The sequence below is a fragment of the Oratosquilla oratoria genome, chromosome 41, assembly GCF_046742065.1.
Source record: "Oratosquilla oratoria isolate Oo_2021 chromosome 41, ASM4674206v1, whole genome shotgun sequence".
Classification (NCBI taxonomy): domain Eukaryota; kingdom Metazoa; phylum Arthropoda; class Malacostraca; order Stomatopoda; family Squillidae; genus Oratosquilla; species Oratosquilla oratoria.
The window spans coordinates 7,196,515-7,219,241 of NC_134817.1; the positions used below are offsets into that span (position 1 = coordinate 7,196,515).

At 39.8% G+C, this 22,727-nt stretch overlaps 2 protein-coding genes across 5 annotated transcripts; one reads left to right on the forward strand and one right to left on the reverse strand.

Annotated features, from left to right (window-relative positions):
* Positions 1-1,396: 1,396 nt before the first annotated feature.
* Positions 1,397-19,306, reverse strand: LOC143020931 (uncharacterized). Of its 4 annotated transcripts, XM_076177885.1 has the most exons (9): positions 19,205-19,306; positions 17,536-17,718; positions 8,219-8,423; positions 7,867-8,047; positions 7,249-7,365; positions 6,670-6,809; positions 4,009-4,162; positions 2,915-2,991; positions 1,397-1,671 (listed from the first exon to the last, which is right to left on the reverse strand). In XM_076177885.1, the coding sequence occupies exons 2-9, from the start codon at positions 17,715-17,717 to the stop codon at positions 1,534-1,536; spliced, it is 1,194 nt and encodes a 397-aa protein (XP_076034000.1). In that variant the 5' UTR covers position 17,718; positions 19,205-19,306; the 3' UTR covers positions 1,397-1,533. The 4 variants fall into 4 exon arrangements, with proteins under 4 accessions (XP_076034000.1, XP_076034001.1, XP_076034003.1 ...); XM_076177886.1 differs by lacking the exons at positions 17,536-17,718; positions 19,205-19,306 and adding an exon at positions 11,529-11,776; XM_076177888.1 differs by lacking the exons at positions 17,536-17,718; positions 19,205-19,306 and adding an exon at positions 9,702-9,767.
* A 1,341-nt stretch (positions 19,307-20,647) lies between these two features.
* LOC143021105 (uncharacterized) lies at positions 20,648-21,208 on the forward strand. Its single transcript, XM_076178390.1, has one exon. The coding sequence runs from the start codon at positions 20,648-20,650 to the stop codon at positions 21,206-21,208; it is 561 nt and encodes a 186-aa protein (XP_076034505.1).
* Positions 21,209-22,727: the final 1,519 nt, after the last annotated feature.

Sequence of the window (22,727 nt, forward strand, 5' to 3'; positions counted from 1 at the left end):
AATTTTCAAGGCTTTTGAACTGTACAGAATTTAATGTAATAGAAAAGAAAAACATTGTTGCAAACTAACACTTGTCTAACCATCAGATATATAATAGCAAGACAAATAGTAATACAAATTGTGCCAATGACAATCTGAATTAATGTACTGAAAAATCGAGATAGAATAATATACACAAAATTATGTCTGATCTGATTTGAAATCAAGTACATGTTCTGTTGTGTGATGCATGAACTTCAATGCATGTGCCAGGAATGGTTAAGGTTTCAAATAATGACGGGGAGGGCCACGTCAAAGCACATTACCCACATTGTAAACATATGTGTGTGAGTGGTCTCAGACCAACCCAGAGATCAGCTAATAAGGAGCTCTGAGCTCACTACCATAGGGTGGTGTCTGGCTGTCTCAACAGAGACTGCAGCAGATCCGAGGTGAATATAAAACCAATTCAACCACCCCTCCTATCCCAGCACCTTGGGGATGAAGGGTCACACTCTCCCCAACCACACTGCTTGGGTCAAAAGTGAGGTACAACTCTTTTACAGCAGGGTACAAATGTTAAGAGGTGGTTTTACCCAACTACTTCCCTGCACAGCAACCCCCCACCTCATTCACTTACTTTAATGCCCTGAAACTATTGCTTTCTCTGAAACATATTGCTAACTCCATCTAAAAGTGAGGCAAAAAGTATACTTTGACACATCCATCCCTTTTTACCTCGTCAAAACGAGACAAAGTCTCATACGCAGCATAGGATACCTGATGTATGATGATACGTCACAATAGTCGCATCATGAAATATAAAGTCACTCCTAATTTGCTCATTCTCTATCACTCTGTGTAATAATAAACACAGATAACATGATCAGGCCAGTTCACCGAATTTGGGGGTCACTCAGCTACAACTACAAAAATAAATATAATCAAGACACAAACACCAGCATCCTCACATACCCACTCGCACCTCATGATGCCTATGGAGGTTAAATGGATGAGATGAGGGTCTTTGTGTAAAACATTTCCTGTTTTCATGTTTTCTAATGACTAACATTGAGCTACTACTTTCTAAGCCTACAACAAGCAATATTTATATAATGACTTCAATATTCATATTCAAATAGGAAAACATAGTGTACATACATACATATACCAAGGCTTTTTCCCCCTTACAAGGGAGGTAGCCAAAAAGGGAAAGGCATAAAATCATTCCCACCCATTTCATCCCTGAATACACTCCACATCCCTCCCACCCTCCCTCTTATCTGAGCACCTTCTGGATAACGGGTCATCCCTGCACCTTTCCCACTGCCCTGTGCAGTGTCGCAAGACACAGCACATCCACAGCAAGGCCGCTTCATTAAATCGGCGACCCCCCCCATAGTGTAATGACTAATAATTCACTGGGGGTTTTTGTTGACCTTTTAATATAAACCATACCAATTGGAAATTCTGGCAGAATCAAGCATGGAAACACAAATCTCATTTTCTAATCCAATAAAGCCCTATTGCATTCCTTTTAAAAGTGCTGAGCTTCTAGAATGGGCCACCAAAGGCCATACGCAAATACTGTTTGAACAGTTCCATGTTGCCTTCGGCCAGGATGAGGAGGTTAGGTGTTCTCTTCTTCATTCCTGTGTGATCAACCACCATCTGACCTCGAGTCATTTTGCCCTGTGGGCATATTTGAATGAAGTGAAGAATAAAGATTAGGGAAAATTAACATGCTGCCATCCTTTATAGAATTTGTTCAGACAAAAATAAAGCCATTTCATTCATCTACAAAATAAAAAATATATATATACAGTACTCGTCAAAAGTATGCAGCACCTACCCCTTGCAGTGGCATATTTATAACGAAAATAGGAAGGCATTTTCTGAGGTGAAATTATATAGAATGTATCTGGCAACCCCCTACTGTCACACTGGGCCAACAGAGTGGAACATGAGGGAGACCCCAGCCAGTTACTCCCACACTGCTATGGGAAGAGCATGTAACTCCTCTCTTCGAAACCTTGCCTTTTTTCACACTGGTTTTCTTCGTTTCCCTAGGGTCTGTATTGTTACCATGCCTACAAAGGAATTAGCTAAAAATATAATTGCCCAATTCATTGGACTTGAGAAGGCAGGCCATGGAACTAAAGAAATCAGTCAAATGTTGAAGGTGGCCAAGTTCAAAGTCAAGAGATAGATGGGGCAATTCCTGGAGGGAAGGAGGGCTGGAGATACCATCCCAGAAACAATAGGATAGGGTGTCCTAAGAAGACTTCTTCAAGGATTTTGAACATCATAAAGCATACTTTAGAGTCATATCCACTAACAAAAGTAAAATCTCTGAAGAAGTCTTCTTAGGACACCCTATACCAAGTTACTGGGATGATATCTCCAGCACTCCTTCACAAAATTGCACTGTGTATCTCTTGATTTTGGATTTGGCCACCTTCAACATTTCATTGATTTCTTTAGTTCCATGGCCTACCTTTTTGAGTCAACTGAATTAGGCAACTATTTCTTTAGTTAATTCCTTTGTAGGGGCCATGGTAACAATACAGACCCTATGGAAATGAAGAAAACCATTGTGAAAAAAGGGAAGGTCCCAAAGAGAGGTTACCTGTAAATGCTCTTCCCACAGCAGTGTGGGAGCAACTGGCTGGGTTCTCCCTCATGTTCCACTCTGTTGGCCCAGCATGACAGCAGGGGGTTGCCAGATACATTCTATCTACATAATTTCACCTCAGAAAATGCCTTCCTCTTTTTGTCATAAATATGCCACCACAAGGGGTAGGCACTTTTGATGAGTACTATATACATATAATAATAATAATAATAATAATAATTTTTTACTAAAAGAGTGGAAATCAATTGAAACCCCTCCAGTCTGTAGTGGAGAACTTGAAGTTGAAGAAAAGACACTTACATGTAATTCCACGGTTGCAAACATCTCTGTTGTTGTCTTTACAAAGTCTTCCTTATCTTGTTTCTCAGTATCACATCCTGAAAAGGATAAAAAACAGTTTTTTCAAAACATGTACTAAAGTACCCAATAGTGCATTACACAGAGCTCATACTATCAGCCGTACCAGATTCTTTGTAGTGATTGCAGTGGGTTAGTGTTTGTCATTATTATACTACACCATAATGAAAAATATACAACATACTATAGTGCTAAGCACATCTACATGTGCAAGTAATGGGCAGTGGTAAATAAATTTTTGGTGTACTAGGTTAAAAAACTGAACTGATCTCTATAGATTGATTTGATGATGATGATTAATTGGGTTTAATGTCTTGAACTCCCATCTATAAGGAGGTTAGGACACTGCCCCTTACAGAGGACTTTGCAGTGTGAAATTTAATTAACCATGCCCTAGGCCCAACTTGCTTGCAGCAAGTTTCAAACTGCTGTCACCTTGATTTCCATCACAGGTACCAACACTAACCCACTTGGCCAGCAAGCATCCATAGATATAAATTCAAATAAATAAATACAAATTAAATTAAATTCAAATTCCCTGCACCATTCTTTACAACCAAATCCAGATATTACCAGCCTTTTGCATGAGCTGGTGATTATTATGGGCCCAAAGGGTCCTCATTCATTCTTAAGCAAGACAATTTACGGTAAATGTATTTAAAGTAATACTGACCAATGATAGTTAAAACACAAACAAAGGCCTTCATTCCAAGATGGGGAAGTCAAGTATAATTCTGCCTCAGTATTTTGTGGGAGAAAAATATAAAGAATCCACATTACTTTTGCTTCATCTTCTTGAGTTACCTTTTACGACACATTAACAAGATTAAAACCCTTAAGCCTGGCAGTAGAGATTTTTGGTTTGATTAATATTAGATTTAGGCACAACCTGGATGAATGTGGGTAAAAAAAAAAAAAAAAAAGTGAATCATGCCACTGTGATAATGTGTGGTTTCATAATGTTCTTGCAAAATTCCTTAACCCTGTATTATTGTCATATATTATAGATAAATGTACATAAATTTTGGACACCTTACCGATTTTTTTTAAGTCGTGCAATAGCCAGGCCATGGTGATCTGATCACAGGTGATGTATATCCCATAGGATCTTTTCGAAATCATTATCTGTTCGCCTTTGTTCATTATCTCAGCGACAGGTGAGTTTATTCTTCCCAGTTCTTCTCTGAAAGACTGGAAAAAAAAAAAAAAGAGCAAAGTGAATTAATCTATTTTACTTTACCTTTTTTCTTATTTATCTTTTATGCATACTGTACAACAAGAACAGCTAAATGTAAAATATGAGAGGGAAATATGGAGAGTAATTACTAAGAAAAGTTATCTAGAGACATGGAAAGACTGTGAAAAATTGCTAAAATGCAGCAAACTGGAGACCTGGGTCAATGGAATAGGAACAAGAAGAAAAAATATAATAATAATAAAATAAAATAAAATAAAAAAGAGGAAGACAATATGAACTACTTATGCAGTTTACTTTACACAAAAGATGATTACTTTCAGCACATTTACAATTTGCAATATCTACAAGTGACTTGAACTGAAAACTACTATCTTTCCAATTGCTGCAAAACAAACTTAATTCTATTTACAATGACAACTCTTGCAACATGGCAATTTCATCTTTATCCCATACAGCATCAGTAGACTGAGAGAAGCAAGAATCCTTCAGAAGCCTTGGGGGATTAAAAAGTGTAATGAGAAATAGACATTTGGGAACGGATGCTAAGAGAAGATTGTATGAAGGGGTGATTGTGCTGACAACACTGTATGGGGCAGAAACATGAAATGTAAGAAAGAAAGAGTTCAAATTTGTTTGAGATAAAATGTCTGAGAAGTATGGCAAGAGTTACTAGGCTGAATTGAGTGAGAAACGAGGAGGAAAGCAGGGGTGGAAAAGGAATTGGGAGATAGGGTTGATGAAAGAGTTTTAGGATGGTTTGGATACATAGAAAGAATGAGTGAAGAAAGATTACTATAAGAAGTGTGAAAGGCCGAGGTGGAGGAAGTGAACATGAGAGGGCAATCAAGAATGAGATGGATGGATGGAGTGAAAGAGGTGTTGGAAAAGAGGGGAATGTCTGTTGAGGAAGGAAGGGAGAAGACAGAAGAGAGTGGAGAATGGTTTTGTATGGATGATGTTGTGATGCATGGAAGGGAGTGGGTGGGGGGATGTGGGGGCTTAGGGAGTATGTGTGAATAATATTTTGATGCAGCCCAAAGGGACTTCTCCCAGTCTTCTCTTTTTCTGCACAAGGGGACGAAGGGGGTGGGGCAGTTGCTGATTAAATGAAGCAGCCTTGCTGTGGACGTGCTGTGTCTTCCTGTATTGCTTCTGACCCAGGGCAGTGGGCAAAATACCAGGATGACCCATCATCCAGGAAGAACGAAGAAAAGAAGGAGGGAGGGGTGGTGAATGGGAGGTATGTGGGGGATGAAATGGGTGGGAGTGGATTGATGCCTTTGACTTTGGCTACCTCACTTGTGAAGAGGAAAAAGCCCTTGGTATATGTTATGTATGTTTATGCATAATTTGTCTTCAGATAGCATAGAATGAAGGTATAGCATGAAAAAAGTACTCGCAGCTGAATACATCTTGGATCTGTAACCACTGCTAGCAAGAGATCGGGGAGACACACAGGCCTATGGTAAGCAAGTTGACAGGGTAAGGTAACCTAGTATATTCTTTCCCTCTCATTCATGCTTTCCATGTATGTTATGAAAGATGTAGGCCATACCCATAATTATTATGTACAATTATTGTGCAGTGGACCCCTTATTGTGATGATGTGACGACCCCGTTACATTTTGTGTCTACAAGTGACGTTGGATGGAAACGATGTAACGATACCGTTACACCCGTCCCGTTACAGTGTATACCACCTTACTGGATTTATACCTCATGAATGTCATGTAACTAAAAAAAAATAGGTCATGGGAGAAACAGCATTACAACCACCAAAATTTTAGCCAAAATGTGTAGACGATGTATTGCCAGTTCTCACCCCAGCACTCTGCAGTGTTACTATGTTACAAAAGGGTGAGGAGGGGAACTCTAAGTCAACCCATGACAGCAGAATTATGTAGTTTACAGCAGGACACCTATAATTCATCAAAATTTTATAGAAGTAGATTCAAAAAAGGATCCAACGACTGCATACAATTGCCATGTCTTCTGGGGATGTATGGAAACCTTGCAGCTCATCCAAACCAGTTTGTTAGGAGGCAGCTGCTACGGTAACTATCATGGTGTTAAATCAATGCCATTGATGTTCAAGCTGGATGAATGTTGCTTCATTAAATTAAAGCTGTTGATGCTGTACAGGTTAAAATTCATGCCTACTTATCCATTATCGAGATTTCCCACATAAAGACAAATTCAACCAAAAAATGAACACTGATAAATTATTTGGTGCAGCCTAAAATTAATATCTATAGAAAAAAGGAGAGGAAAATTGTCATAAAAAAGGTAACAACTAAGATTAATGTTTTACTAACAAAGATGTTAACTACCTATATACCATGCTATGCTATCATGCACAAAGTCTCACTTACCTCATACTGATTTATAATGTTGATAAACCCAAACTTCATTCAAGAAGATAACTGATGACAGTTCTTATATTTGGTAACTTCATGCTAAAGAAAAAGGGACTCTTGAAAAGATGAGCAACACCACTTACATACGGCAACTTCATTTTATGAATACACGTTTCCCAAGGAACAATCTTCAGCTGCTGTTGGGTTTCCTCCAAGACAACATAGGCAGCTTCAGGGTCGCAATGGAAATTGAATTCTGCTGATGACGTTATGTTCCCCTGACCTAGAAGGCAAAGAGTTAATCCTGGTTATCCCCGAAAGGACACTTCATATCTGACAAAAGGTAATGAAGTAGCAAAGAGTAAGGGGACATCATTAGATTTTATCATGACTTCACTAGACACCCCTAAATATCAATCCAGCCAACAAATCACTCCTAACATATGAAATATCAGTACTAGTTTGCCTAAACTCAAGTTATCTGGCAATAAAACAGTACCAGCATTGACTTTGCCTGACAACAGACATCAAGTGCCTTGGAAGCAAATGCCACACAGGACACAAAGAACATGTTATCTTTGTGTCCTACTAGAATTAGTACTATTTTAGCCTGTTTAGTATTTTACTTTTCTCAAAGTTCATGAATACTTAAGGAAACAAAAACAAGAGAGACCATGTCAATCTTTCTTCCTGAACACACTTTTCTGAGGCACAAGACAAACCTGTAGTGTTGCCACCCATTCCATATATTCCAGCCAACTTGGATGTGAAGTTTGGGTCCATTTTAATTGCCAAGGCAATGTTGGTCAGGGGTCCTAGAGCAGCTAAGTAAATCTCATCTGAAAGGTACGTATTTACCAGAGCATTAACTATGCTGTTCCACCAATGTAATGATATTTTCATGCCATAAAAGAAATCATGATCAACATTACATTATACCAATATTGCAATGTTATACATGCTGGCTTAACACTTGAAATGACAATACATTTATACATACATAGCAATATATTTCTCTTCCTTATAGAGATAAGGGGGTGGCTGAATAAAACCATACACCCACTTAAAAGGAAAGAATGGAAAGGAAAGAAGAAAAAATAAAATAATCACATTATCCTTGATGACACTTCCATTTGATCATACACTTACACATTTCATACTACACAAAAGACACTCTTTCCCTCCTCAACCATATCTTCATTCATAACACCCTACCTTCCACACTCACAAACTCAAACTCACCTTCCCCTTTCAATTTTTTTTCACTCATTGCTAACACATCTTTCTGTAAGAAAGCACTCATACTGTAATGTTCTTGAGAATCAATGACTTGGACTTACTAGGATGACGATTAACAATATCCACAAGTGCAAAGACTGCATGTTGTGGTTGAACAATATCAACAGGTGTGCTGTTTGGAACAACATTGGAATCTCCAAAGCCATCATGACCATGGAAGGGTTCTTCTTCAAAAACCCACTTTTGTACTAAGGAATCACTAGCACCTTTGTATATTGGAATCTAGAAATGAAAAGTATCACCTTTGTTACATTTAAACAAAACCATCACATATTATGATAAAAAAAATTGTGCATACATATCTATATAGCAAAGGTTTCCTTCCCTTTCTAATTGAAGGAAACAAGCAGATTCTTTTCAATGATGAATGACATTTAATAAAAACATACTTACCTTAGTCATATTTACAGTCTCCAGGAGAAAAACAGCATTTTTTGTTACATTTTCAATTCCAGAGTTGCCATGCACTGTTGTGAGACCAATGACTTCAATTTCTCCCCGTTTATGGGCCTCAAGAGCCATGAAGATTGCAATGGCATCATCCAGACCAGGATCTGTATCAATGATCACCTTTGGAGCCATCTTCTTTTGGAATGCACTGAAAATTGTTAAGATATAGCATTGTACACATATTCAGGAAGGAAATAATGACAAATCTATGAATCTTTGGACTATGTCAATTGGTAATTTCTCAAAAACCTATAAACAGTTTCAGAGTACAGAAATAATATCACAATAATAATCTTGTGGTTGTGGTATTGTGATATTACTGTTATATATGTGTATGAGTACTCTGACATGTTTTGGGTGGAAAGATTGTACTTGCAGCTTAAACAACATTGGTGACAATGTTACACCTTGTAGGAAACCATAAAAAAAATTTAGTCTTTGAAGAGACCTACAGTATGCAATATATAATATTAGGATGTTTTGGTTTTTGAATAAGAAAAATAATTATGCAATTCACAGCTGGATGGTACATTAATGTTACTGGACACTAGATATCTCAAATCTGCAGGTCTTCTGAAGTAGTGAATCAAAGCAATATAATAATGACTAGCTTCAGTACCATACAACCACCCAAACTTGAAAACCCACTGGGGCCAAAACAATCATCCACACATGTATTCCTTGGTGTTATTGCTAAACTTCATCAATTAATTATCAACCTACAAATAATCACATCAAGACTACAGAAGCTTATTCTATTCAATTTCTCTAGTATATCTAGAAAAACAACTTAGTTGAGTGACAAGATTATACCTTCTGTTCAACAAACTGCAAGAAATAAGTATTGTAAGCAATTATATTTAGTAATGCACTAGAAGCACAGCATTGAGCATATAGTCACAAAAACAGCTACATTCTAATAAGCTACAAAGTAAATACTAGTCTACAGTTAGTAATGATTTATACCAAGTGTGAATAAGTCAGTACATCCCAGGCAACAGAACTATTATGGTAATGGCTCTCACTGATTCTACCATTTACAATGACAGAGAGCATAATTTTATGATAAAAGTATTATCATTATGATTATGCTTTCTGCCATTTCTGTCAATGATAAAATTTATCATTACCCAAAGATAGTATCCAATGACAACATATGGTTTAGGTTCAATATAAGGTATCGCCTTCTCTACTACTTATGTAATCCGAAATTACGTATAATTGAATATACGTAAGGTGTACAACAAGCATGCTTGATCTGTTAGTACACATTGTGACATTCGAGTATTCCCCTACCTATTATTGCAAGCCTGTGTCAAAGAAGTTGTGCACAAGCTACTTTGGTATATGCACGTGCTCAAGCGAGTCGGCTTGTTCAGTGGCACAGAGCTCAAAGGAACGAGATATTGTGCAAAAGTCAATGTACCTAATCTAGCACGTGTTGCATGTTTAAGGCTTATCATACTCTCCTTGACCCAATCAACTTCGCTGAACTTGAGCTGAATTTCTGTTCTTGGCCTAATGTTGACAAATAGTCGTAGATGTAAAACTGTCGTATAGTAATTATATAATCGAGTGGGGCGAGTGTCTTGGATTGACATAGGACTATATTTTTTGCAAAATTCAAAATAAACTTTCTTACCATCACCTTCATTGTAAATCGTTCCATTTATCGTATTATGTTCGAATAATTGTAAGCGTATGTCCACTACACCGTGCACAAATCGTATTTCAATCAGTCAATCAAATCAGCCATCCTGAGTTCACTGCTGAACAAAGGCCGCGCTATCCTCTGCCACATCAATCCTGCAAACTTCTCAATCTCGTCTCTCCACCTTCTGTCTGGTCTCCCTCTTCCACGCTTCCCATCTCGCGGCGTCCACTCAGTAACACACTCGCTCCATCGCTCATCAGTCGTTCGCACTAACTTACTTGCCCAATTCCACCTCTCTTTTACCGCCTCCACAATATCTTTCACTCTAGTCTGCTCTCTCACCCAACTTGCTCTCTTTCGGTCTCTCAGCGTTATTCCTATCATCGATCTCTCCATTCTCCTCTATGCGGTCCTTAGCTTTGTTTCCATCGCCTTCGTTAGTTTCCAAGTCTCACACCTGTAGATTATTGCTGGCAGAATGTATTGGTTGTAAACTTTACGTTTCAAACATAAAGGTAGAGAGCCTCTCAGGTTTTTATTATACTTACCAAACACTTTCCAACCAATTGTAATGTGTCTTTTTATTTCATTATCATGATCTTTCGTCACTTTCACCATCTGCCCTAAATAATTATACTCCTCAACTTCTTCAATCATTACTTTGGTTTTACTCTTAATAATTTTTAAACCTACTTTGAGACTTCCCTTGTTTAGATCAATCAGCATATCTTGCAAGTCTTCTGCTCTTTCTGAAATAAGAATAATGCCATCTGCAAATCTTAGGTGGTTCAAATATTCGCCATTAATCTTTAAAACTTTCTTTTCCCAGCTCAATCCTCTGAAAATATCTTTCAAGTAAGCTATGGGTGAAATTGTATCGCCTTGCCGTACTCCTTTCTCGATCTTGATCTTTTTTGTATCTTTATGTAGTCGAATTATAGCGGTACCTTTCGCATAAATCCTTTCTAAAACTCTTACGATCTTTTCGTTTGTAACCTGCTTGCGTAAAGAGTTTAGTATTGTTATTTGTTCTACCGAGTCGAAGGCCTTCTCGTAACCTACAAAAGCTAAACAGAGAGGTATATTGTATTCTGTCGTTTTCTCGATTAGTTGGTTCATCGCCCGCAAATGGTCTAGTCGAATATCCGCTCCTAAAGCCTGCCTGTTCTCTCGGTTGATTTCCATCTAAAACTTGACTTACTCTATTTGTAAGGATCTTGGAGAATACTGTATATAAATGTGATAGCAAGCTTATCGGTCGATAGTTACTGAAGTCCTTCTGGTCTCCTTTTTTATGAAGCAAAATCACTTTAGCATTGCACAACGCATCAGGAACGCCTTCTTGACGTAAGCACTGGGTGTACAACTGAGCTAATTTAATATTAACTAATTCAGGACTGATTGAAAAAAAATATTGAACAATTTAAAATGGAGCACCACGCTACAGTTACACAAGTCGAATTATAGACATCACGGATGTCCCCATGGTCCTCATTTTTATTAATCTTTCTACACTCGAACATGAACAAAAACCGAAATAATTATACATCACACACCTCAGTGGTGAACACAACGATGGAACACAGAAAATTAATTTACCTTGACTAGCAGCAGAAGTCGACAGGACAAACAGCAGATGTAACCGACGGAAGATGTCGTCTGCGCGGCGTTCCAGAGACGATTGCGGGACGCTGTCACTCCACTATGAGGTTGCTCAAGATTAAAATTCCGGTTTTCATGCTGAACATGAACCAAGATACTATAGGGAGTGCGCAGAAAGGCAATGAGGTGTGTGGAGAGGAGGGGGCAAGGTTATGGCCTCATCCCGTCTCGTCATCACCCTGAGATATTTGGACAAGCATCGTAATTTCAGACGACATAGGGTGTGCGCGTGCGCGCATGCGCCTGTAAAATCTACACGCGTAAACTTTCAAATAAATTGGTGTTGATGCCTTCTTGTATTTAACTTATATCTCTTTTATTATGAATGAAAGTTCTAATATGCCGAAAGTTTATTAAGTTTACCTAATATCTAGTGACTCAACCGTTCCTCTACGAGGAAGCATAACAAATCTTAATTAATTTCAAAAAACCCTCATGCAATACTTGAGTATTATTCCGTTTTCTCTGTATATTGCGGCGATGGTAGATGAAATATCTCCCCTCTAAGACAGGTGGTCAATTATGAAAATATCAAAACGATGCCATAGTCCAGAGGTTCTCAAAGTGGCGGTCACGACCCCCAGAGGGGTCGCGAAATAATTTTGAGGGGTCGCGATCGTGTTGCGGTTTCCAGCATCGCCCCAAGGCAGGAGACGCTGTGCTCCAAGAAGCAAGCCCATACTTCCCATTGATAATGGTAAGTTGTTCAGCCTTTAAAGACGGTGAGAGAGAGAGAGAGAGAGAGAGAGAGAGAGAGAGAGAGAGAGAGAGAGAGAGAGAGAGAGAGAGAGAGAGAGATCCATACAAGCTTACATACGTACATGCATATATACATACATACGTGCGCACGTACATAGGCTATATGCATACATACATACATACATGCATACATAGACAGGCAAGCAGATACACGGAGACAGGGAAATGCGTTATAGTGATTGTCAGAAATTCGTTGTTGTTGGGGAAGTGGGTCGCGACTCTATCGAAGTAATTTGTAGGGGGTCGCAGCCAAGAACCTCTGCCACAGTCGACCTAACCCATTAAGGATCTTAAGAGAAGAAAACTATCGTATTGCAATATATCGATACACTGTGATTTCACATTTGTATAATTCTTTCCTAATCTTTCCTCATTTGTTTTTATGTCTTAGATGAGATCCGGGGATCGTGTGCCAGCCCTTTGAGGCTGCACCTTCAGAGGGGAGGGTGTTAATAAGGCATCTTTTATTGGTCGCGATAAAAGCGTGGAATAAAATTGAAGTCAGGAAGAGGAAAACCATGAGATTTTACAACATGATAATGGGGATTTAGATTTTGTATCTTACCATTTAAATAAAAAATACTTTTATTTAGGTTGTCGCCAGCCAGTTTTTCAGTCTATTACTCACCCCCCACACACACACACCTTCCCTCCCTCTTGCTCAGCGAGACGGTTGGTACAATGTAGATATGAAAAGCTATCTTATCGTTCGCTTTTTTTAACAGAGATAGCAATATAATAAAAAATTTAACAGAGATAGCAATGATGGCAAGTACAACGATAACAATATCTGATAGTATCTTATTGTTTTATCACCATGATTATTATTATCATTGCAGTTACTCCCAACTACACTGCACTGATTTTCATCTTGTTCTCGAAATATTCCTAAAGAAAATTACGCCAGGAGACGCTGAGTAGCCTTATTATGCGCATTGGGATCTGTTGGCGGTGGGGGAGGGGGCAGGTAATGAACAATCATTGCTGAGAATCAGAGGAAGACGCCACCATACGGGGGGTGTCTATAATATTCATATATCCTGATAGATATTTCTTACGTGGATGATAATCCTCAACCCGTGTGAAAAATTAAAATTATATATTTCACAAAATTGTCTAATTTCTTACATATTTATCTGAAAAATATTTAGAACAAAACTGCGCTACATAAAGGATTCAATAAATTAACTTGAGGTGTTATGGTCATGCCGGGAGGGGTGGAGTGAATATTTTCGACAAACGCATGTTGTTGTTATGGACTGTCGGGGGAAGGAGAGTGAAAGACATGGTCAGGTTGTCGAACTGGTAAAAATGAATCTGGGAAAATGATGATAATTATATTCGTATATTTTCTAAGCAGGAATGAATACAAGGAAGTTGCGTGGTGATAGGCGTAATGTCTAGACCAAGGTCTATATATATATATATATATATATACCAGAGTCTAACCATTTGAGCCGTTCTGTGCAGCTTCTGACGTCATCAGGCTGCTTCCGTGTGTGCTTATATGTGTATACGTTCACATGTGTGTGTGTATGTGTGTGTGCGTGCGTGTGTGTGTGTGTGTGTGTGTGTGTATTTATATACTTGTATTTTACGGGAAGGGGAGATATCGTCGTGTGTGCTTATATGTGTACACGTTCACATGTGTGTGTGTGTGTGTGTGTGTGTGTGTGTGTGTGTGTGTGTATTTATATACTTGTATTTTACGGGAAGGGGAGATATAGTCGTGTGTGCTTATATGTGTACACGTTCACAAATGTATGTGTATGTGTGTGTGTGTGTGTGTGTGTGTGTGTGTGTGTGTGTGTGTGTGTGTGTGTGTGTATTTATATACTTGTATTTTACGGGAAGGGGAGATATCGTCGTGTGTGCTTATATGTGTACACGTTCACATGTGTGTGTGTGTGTGTGTGATTCACCTTGGTCTTTTGGATCACGTGTTGGACTCGTGATCGACAGCTATTTCCCTCCCGGAAGAGAGCTCAGAGCTCGTATGTCCGATCTATGACCTTACATGCACACACACCCCCAACGAGAGTTGGAGTAACGACTCGAAGCGCAGCGATACTGAAAAAATTCAGCCCTGGGCAGGATTCGAACCAGGTACCGCCGATACTTCCATATATATAGATCTTCATTATCAGAATATAGCTAATTGCGTGGAGCGGAGGCAGCAACATATCCAAGCAACGAACCAGCTACAACTATACTCGGTGCATCGAAAAATGGCCGTTAGGGCGGAGCACGGGGAGTCCCCCTGTGTTGCTACATATAATTATTCTATTATTCTATTTTATTTCATAATTTTATTTTATAATTTTATAATGTTGCCACATATATTATAATTTTTGTCACACACCACCAGTGAGGTAAAAATCAAAGCAATGTTTTCTATACAAAGGTTTCGTTTCCTCGAGTCGTAGACATGGCATATGAGCAGGAGAGAGCGACTTTGCCATTCCATCTTTCTCTGGCCACGCCCTCACACTGCATTCAGAGAGCATTGCATCCACACGCACGTTCTCGCCATGGATAAATACACATTTGTCAATAACGTAGAAACCACTGTTGGAGTAGAAAAAACTGGAAACGGAGAATCTTAAACAGCACGCCCTCTCTTATTTGTATCTACTGAAGAGGATTGCAGTTTGCAATCGAAATATATAGAGTCCCCGTTTCCAGTCTTTTCTACTCCAACAGTGGTTTCTACGTTATATATATATATATATATATATATATATATATATATATATATATGTATATATATATATGTATATATATATATATATAGAGAGAGAGAGAGAGAGAGAGAGAGAGAGGGTGGGCGAGCCATGCAGGCCGTGTTATCTGTGGAGATGTGGCAACACCGGGGAATTCACTAACCCCGCCTTATCGGTCACTTCTCGTTGCGTCTACTATAACAGCGATGGGGCACGCGAACCCCACTTTGAACAGCCCGGTGACGTCACGGGCCCGCTGCGCCAACACCCTCGAAATTCGGTCGGAAGTGGTTAGACCTGGTATATACCTTGGTCTAGACATGCCCAGCCATCTCGTTACGGCTGACTGAATGAAAAAGATATCCCAATTGTTCATTTTTATCATTATTTTTCTTTACTGTGATTTTTTCAATTTTGGAGAGTATAATATATCTGTTTCTGGGTTCGTGTATATACTTTTTAATACCTTAATTTGTTCAGGATTGCCGTCTTTGAATTATTTCACCAATACACTGTTCCAACTTTTCTCAGACTCTCAGGTACAAAACATTGATGAAAGAACCACTATTTACAAGCTTTTGAATGTGAATTAAGTCGCGTATTCAGTTCTGCGAATCAACATCCTTATTCAGATGCAGAAATTAGTGTGAAACATGCTTACAGGATGCATATATTAAGGTATGCAACGCAGGTATGAAATGGCATGACATTCTGTTTTATATGAGATACTCGTACTCGCTGCGTCACAAGCGGTGCAGTAGAGTTTGATATTCTATGAGCGTTATGACGTCGTGTCGTACAGCAGCCGATGGTGATGAGATGAAATAAATAAAAATGGTACACATCTATTCACAAACTGTGTACTGCTTACAGGTTATATAAGAGAAGTAAATAAAAGAATAAGTAAATATTTAAACATACAAATAAATTAATTAATTAATCTCTTCATCAACATGACACCCGTTGGATATTCAATTTTGTTGTCAGGCGATTTTACTCAGCCGAGGGAGGGATGTTATGCTGAAGGGGTTAACGAATCTCAGTGACGTCATTTCGATAAGCTGACATTTTAATTCATCTGGAACAGTATTTTTCACACATTTTCTACACTCATATTTCCATACTACATACACACATATACCAAGGCTTTTTCCCCCTTTCAAGGGAGGTAGCCAAAAAGGGAAAGGCATAAAAACACTCCCACCCATTTCATCCCTAAATACACTCCACACCCCCTCCCACCCTCCCTCTCATCTGAGCACCTCCTGGATGACGGGTCATCCCTGCACCTTGCCCACCGCCCTGGGTCAGAAGGAGTAGCAAGACACAGCACATCCACAGCAAGGCCGCTTCATTTAATCGGCGACCCCCCCTCTCCGTCCCCCCTTGCATATAAGGAGAGGACGGGGAGAAATCCCTTCGGGGTGCGTCAAAATTTACTCACACATACTACCCCTACTGCCCATTCTTCCTCATGCAATCACAACATCATCCATATACAACCATTCTCCACTCATCTCTGTCTTCCGTCCTCTCCCTTCCTTCCTCAACAGACATTCCCCTCTTCCCCAAAGCCCCCTTCACCCCATCACTTCATCCTAGAACGTCTCCTCATGTTCACTCCCTCTACATCTGCCTTCCATACTACTTCCACGAAAAAAATTAAAAAGGACAAGTTAATCAATCAAGAAATAAAACATAAATATATTAGATGAATGAAATGAACGAATTTAATGTATAATAGGGAACAATTTAATAATCCTGCGTTTCTACTAATTTTCTTTAATTCCATAGATATACAGTCTGGAAAATTCCTACCTTTTCCTGCGGTAATTTATCGCGTCCCCAGGTTGAGAAAGAACTGCCTCAGAAAAACTTGGTTTGTGTTTTCGCAGAGTCAAGCGATGACGTCGTGACGTCATGTCGCGCGACGTGCAGAATCGTGAGATTTTGCGAGAGAATTACTTTAAGCATCAAACAACAAATCCCCACTAAGACGATTTTCGGATTAAGCCCGTGCTTTCTCATGGCTGCGTGGAATCTTTCAAGAAGTATAAATCCTAAGCTTTGGTGGCTTGTGGACGACATGCTGAAAGGTGGACATGTCGGTTGCAATGCGAAGAAGGGAGGGAAAGAAGGTTAGTGATCACGTGATTTTGAAGCGACAGAGGTTCACTAGCAAGTCACACACGTATGCACAGGAACCTTCAAGAACGACAAATTTCCAGTCTTACACAAGATGATAGAGCCCATGCTAAAATCACAAGCGAATTCAAATCTAGGTACGACAGTTGGAGAAAAAGAGACTGTAACTTCTTCCCTGAATATTACAATTAGGCAAATATGCGCACACATGCACATATATGTACAGTATACAGATCCACACACAAATTCAGACATACAGGCTGTATTGCCTTACAGGGGTTAGTGCGGTCATCCTGCATGAGCCCTACATGACTTACTTGGCACAGGACGCTGGAGGAGGAGGAGGAGGAGGAGGAGGAGATAGAGGACGAGGCGGCGGCCTTTGGAGGTACGTTTGCATCAAAGGAGGTAACATGGGAGGCAGCCGGAACGCGCTCTGACCAGAGGCGCCCTCCAAGGTACCCAAGAAGCCCAGGAGGAGGTAGTACACGACGCTCATCCTGGAAAAGGAAGAAGCCAATGTTCTTATACACACACACAAACACACACACACACACACGAACACACATACACCGGCTCGGTGGCGGATTGGTAAAGCACTGGCCTCACAAGCCAGAGAACCGGGGTTCGATTCCCCGATCGGGCGGAGATAAGTTGGGTTTGTCTCCTTTCACGTGTAGCCCCTGTTCACCTAGCAGCGAGTAGGTACGGGACGTTAGTCAAGGAGTTGTGACCTTGCTGTCCCGGTGTGTGGTGTGTGAGTGGTCTCAGACCTACCCAGAGATCGGCTAATAAGGAGCTCTGAGCTCACTGCCGTAGGGTGGTGTCTGGCTGTCTCGACAGAGACTGCAGCAGATCCGAGGTGAATACACACACACTTCGACCTGGTGGCAGGGTACTCAACAGACGAAAGCCTTGTTCACACTAGCGGTTTGAACCGCGCGGACACCGTGGCGGTAACGTATAGTCAAGGAAAATCTGCGCTGTTTTGTGTGAACGCCTCAACTGATTTACAATGTCACTGAACTAAAGCGGGTCAAACCGCGGCGGTTGAAACCGCTAGTGTGAACAGAGTAGCGACGTCACTGGCCTCTATTGGAGCAGTCACGCATCTCTCTGAGATGCAAAGTCATCCTCTTCAAATCTCTTTTTTCTGATCAAAGTCACTACCGCTCCATGTCGACAGCGTGCACTACTGTACAGACTCAGAAGGAATTTTAATAGTTATAATTAACCAATTTAACCCGTTGACAGAAGAGATATATAGTGTTGATTTTTCTACCTGTCGCCTCGATATTATTAAGCTTGTTATGCTAAACTTCCATCTCCACCGACAATTTACCAGCACTCCTATCCCCCCCAGGGATGACGTCACGATAAATTCAGGGTGTGGTTGGGGTGGGAGGGGGAGAGGGGGATTCACAATACATAGGGGATGGGAGGGGGGCCAGCTATATCATCTTAAATGTCTAAAAATGATCATAACATCAATTTAGTTCCTCAAATTGGATAAAAAAATGAGGACACACCATTGTTTAATTAATAAACAAATAGATAGATTAATTAATATATGAATAAACTGATCAAATGAGAGGCATGGTCTATTGCCCCATATCTAGAATCATTTGAGGTCTACAATAATGTATACAAACTTTCGTGATTTTAACCCGTTTGCGTCACGCTGCAATGCCACACACAGCCAATGGGGGGTTACTCAGACTTTATACGGATAATTTGTCAAACAGTTGTAAAGTTGGTAAATTAAGTTCTTCAGCGCTTTGCGTACCACCAGGAGAAATAACATAAAACTACTTAAAATACGACAATTCTCCTTTTTCAGACACCAATATTGCACAAGAATACATATATATTAAGAAACTTGTTTCTCCAACTTTACTGCAACCACAGCAACCTGTTAGTTGACAATATTTGCACACACACACACAAATGAACTACATTTGCTAAAACAAACAAGAAATGTCTCACCTGTTTTTAAAATGGACGAAGGCGCTCAACGACTCGCGTCAGGTGTGTCCAAGATGATGACTGAGTCGGTTGCACGTCCCACGCGCTTCAAGATGATCAAGACTCCGAGGAAGTGGCAACACTGGAAGCTGCCGCTAAAAAAAGCGGCAGGCAGCGTTTGATGCAGTTGTTATCGTCTAAGTGTAATCCAAACGAGGGAATAATAACAATAAAAAATATAAATCAACTAATCAATTATATGGAATATTTGGAAAGTTGTTACTCAGATCATACCGCTAGAAGACACCCTGAGATGGACGACCAGTCACGTCCAGTGATGTCATACTTCAGACAAAAAGTGTTTCACAATTTTTGACAAGATTGCACGCTGTTGAAAATTATTTTTTTCCAATAGATTATTAATCACACAAGCGCTACAACAAAAATCCTACTCCAATAGCAATAATAATAACAACAAACCCATTTTCATATACCCTGTAGCAATAGACTCGTCACAATTTTTTATCAAAATCATGTCAACCGCCAACCGCTCTTCGTCCAATGGGGGGTGGGGGGCAGGCAAAGAACTCCACCCCCGACAAATGGTTCTTAGTGGGTGGAAGAGGCTACGTTTCTGGTTGTCAACAGTTTTAGAAAATATTTCCTAGTTGCCAGTAAGGGATTTTTTTTATTGCATTCACTGCCCTAAACGATATACATCATGCTCGTTATTACTATTATTTTATCTTTGATAATTTGTTAACTTGTTTTCATTTTTACTATCATCATATTATGTATTTATTTTTAGTATTTAGTATTTCATCTTCTGTTATTGATATAGTCTATTTATATATTTAATCAATTGGTTACTATTTTTTTCAAGAGCATCTTCTTGTCCTCTCCAACCACCACCCCCACTTTCGATTCATTCGCCAAAGCGGGAAATCGACAAAAACCGACAAAAACCGAAGCCGAGCCCGGCAGCAGTGAGCCAATGGGATCCAAGCAGAAATCCTTGAATTGCTGTTCGATTTTCACAAACCCACTAACACACACACACAACACATTCACAGGCAGATACACATACAGCAGACTAACGCGTGCGCACACATCCACATAAAAACATTCACACGCAAACACAGATTCAGTAGACTAACGCGCGTGCACACACACACACGCATGCACATACATACAATAGCCCAGCCAAGGGACATCAAGTCTTGTTTTTACTCTCGCTCTCATTCTGTCGGGATTCGCTCCTGTCGATACACAAAAAGTGGTGAAACTTCCTACATGAAGTGTCACATCACTGGATCACACACACACACACACACACACACACACACACACACACACACACACACACACACACACATATATATATATATATATATATATATATATATATATATATATATATATATATCAGAGAAGAGCAAGTATATGAGGTTAGGGAGGACCACAATGGAAGAGAAGGGTTATAGTATGTACGGCAACATCAGTAAGACAGGAAATGTAAAAGACATAGGGGTGATCATAGATGACAAACTAAACTTCTCCATACATCTGGCAGAAAAGATCAATAAAGCCAATATGTTAGTAGGGCTGATCAGGACCTTTCAACATTTAGAACCATACATTTTCAAGCCTCTGTACACGGCTCTTGTAAGGCCGCACTTGGAGTACGCCAACCCGGTTTGGTGTCCCCATCTAGTGAAGGATTTGGAGGCTGTGGAGAATGTACAGCGGAGAGCAACTAAATTATTGCCATCTCTCAAGGAGTTGTCGTACGAAGAGAGGCTGAGGAAGTTGAGCTTGCCCACCTTGGCGTACAGGAGATCCCGGGGAGATCAAATTGAGACCTACAAAATCGTCACTGGTTTATATGACAGAAACTGCACTGAGGGTCTCTTTGAATTTAGAGAGGGGTCCAGTACAAGGGGAAATAGTCGAAAAATATTTAAGCCAAGAGCAAGGTTGGACCTGAGAAAGTACTCCTTTAATAACAGAGTCATTAATAATTAATTGGAATGAGCTGCCAGAATGGGTGGTAAATGCAGACACAGTCAAAAGTTTTGAGGCGAGGCTAGACAAATTCTGGGAGGGACAAGAACAAATATATAGATATAGAGCACAAATTAACACTGCACGCGGCCAGCACCAACATCACACTAGAAATCAGGCTGCTACACTGGAGTCATAGGCCAAAGAAGGCCTCTTCCAGTAAAATGTCAACTGTAATCAACTGTAATATATATATATATATTCTGAGTGATAAGGAAATAAACGATATGACGTCATGTCGCAGCTAAAACGACAAGATTCAGCGTCGTCTTAATACTCTGTACTACCGCACGCACCTTTTCCTCTTGCTAGGAATATGTCATGGTTCCATTCTAGTTGGCATCTCTAGATTCGGGTCGTAGTCCTTACCCTAAAATTATTATTTGAATCAATTTCAAGGCTAAGTTTGGTCAGTAGAGGAAACACGCACATACAAAGACATTTGCAACCCATAACGTGTACACTTTACCCACCACCAAATCTGTAATATGGGCGTCAACACATCACTCCCGTTCTGTCGACAGATTCTAACGGTACATTCACCTTCTTAGCGCACAAAAACACGACTATGCAAATACCCAAGTTAATTTAAAGGTAGCGGCACACTTGGGATTTCTTCCTAGCATGCTACTTGCTTTTGCGAATTCGTTTGAGTAGAAACGACTTCGGTTACACTATTCTAGACTTCCATAAGAACATCTCAACAATGTGTTTAACATTCATACAGGTTTGGAAACTTGGAAAACAAAAGTTCGTAACCGAAGTCATTTCTACTCAGACGAAGTAGCAATAGCAAGTAGCATACTAGCGTAGTGTGCCACCTTAAGTTGTTCTCAAGGAGGGATGAGGTTCCTGGGGGTCCCTAAGGATCTGAAGCATCTTCAAAGGGGGTCCCCGATTCAAAACCCAATGATAGTGAGTCGATGCAAGACGATTTTTTCAGTGTTGGAATCACTCTCGGAGGAGTTAGAAAACGGCCCGACATAAGAGAATGATATTTAAACAAAGAAATTGGGAAAAGACTAATAAGTACTTAAGACTCAGTGTAGACAGAACAGAACGTAGAAACATGTACAACTTCTTACAAAAACATTTTAAAGCACACAGTTTCATTTACTATTTTCATTCTGACTAAACCAGTTGATGTTATTCACCTTGGGAAATGGGTAAGACGTTTGACCTTTGACCGATCACAGTATAACTTCATGATAAAGACAATATTCCCCACCTAAATAATCTAAAAGTGAAAACACGAAAAAAAAATCAATAAATTATCCACACCTTGAAATGAATACCACCCATTATCGACATGAAAAAATAAATGAAATAAAAAGATAAACCCAGGAAGTGAACTAACGATCATGGCTACCCCTCTCCATCAGAAGTGGAGAGGCTTCCTGTGTCTCTATAAGGGGTTCAATGTCATCCACAGACCAGAAGCCCCGGTTATTCTTTCGGGGCTACAATTAACCTTTCAGTG

What these genes read in the sequence shown, in the direction of transcription:
- LOC143020931 (XM_076177885.1), bottom strand. Translation starts at nt 17,717, where the DNA reads ATGAGCGTCGTGTACTACCTCCTCCTGGGCTTCTTGGGTACCTTGGAG. An exon ending in AGACTGTAAATATGACTAAG is followed by an intron (nt 8,048 to 8,218) that starts GTAAGTATGTTT and finishes TTTCATTTCTAG; the next exon opens with ATTCCAATATACAAAGGTGC. An exon ending in GCACGACTTAAAAAAAATCG is followed by an intron (nt 2,992 to 4,008) that starts GTAAGGTGTCCA and finishes TATCCTTTTCAG; the next exon opens with GATGTGATACTGAGAAACAA.
- LOC143021105 (XM_076178390.1), top strand. Translation starts at nt 20,648, where the DNA reads ATGGAAGAGAAGGGTTATAGTATGTACGGCAACATCAGTAAGACAGGA.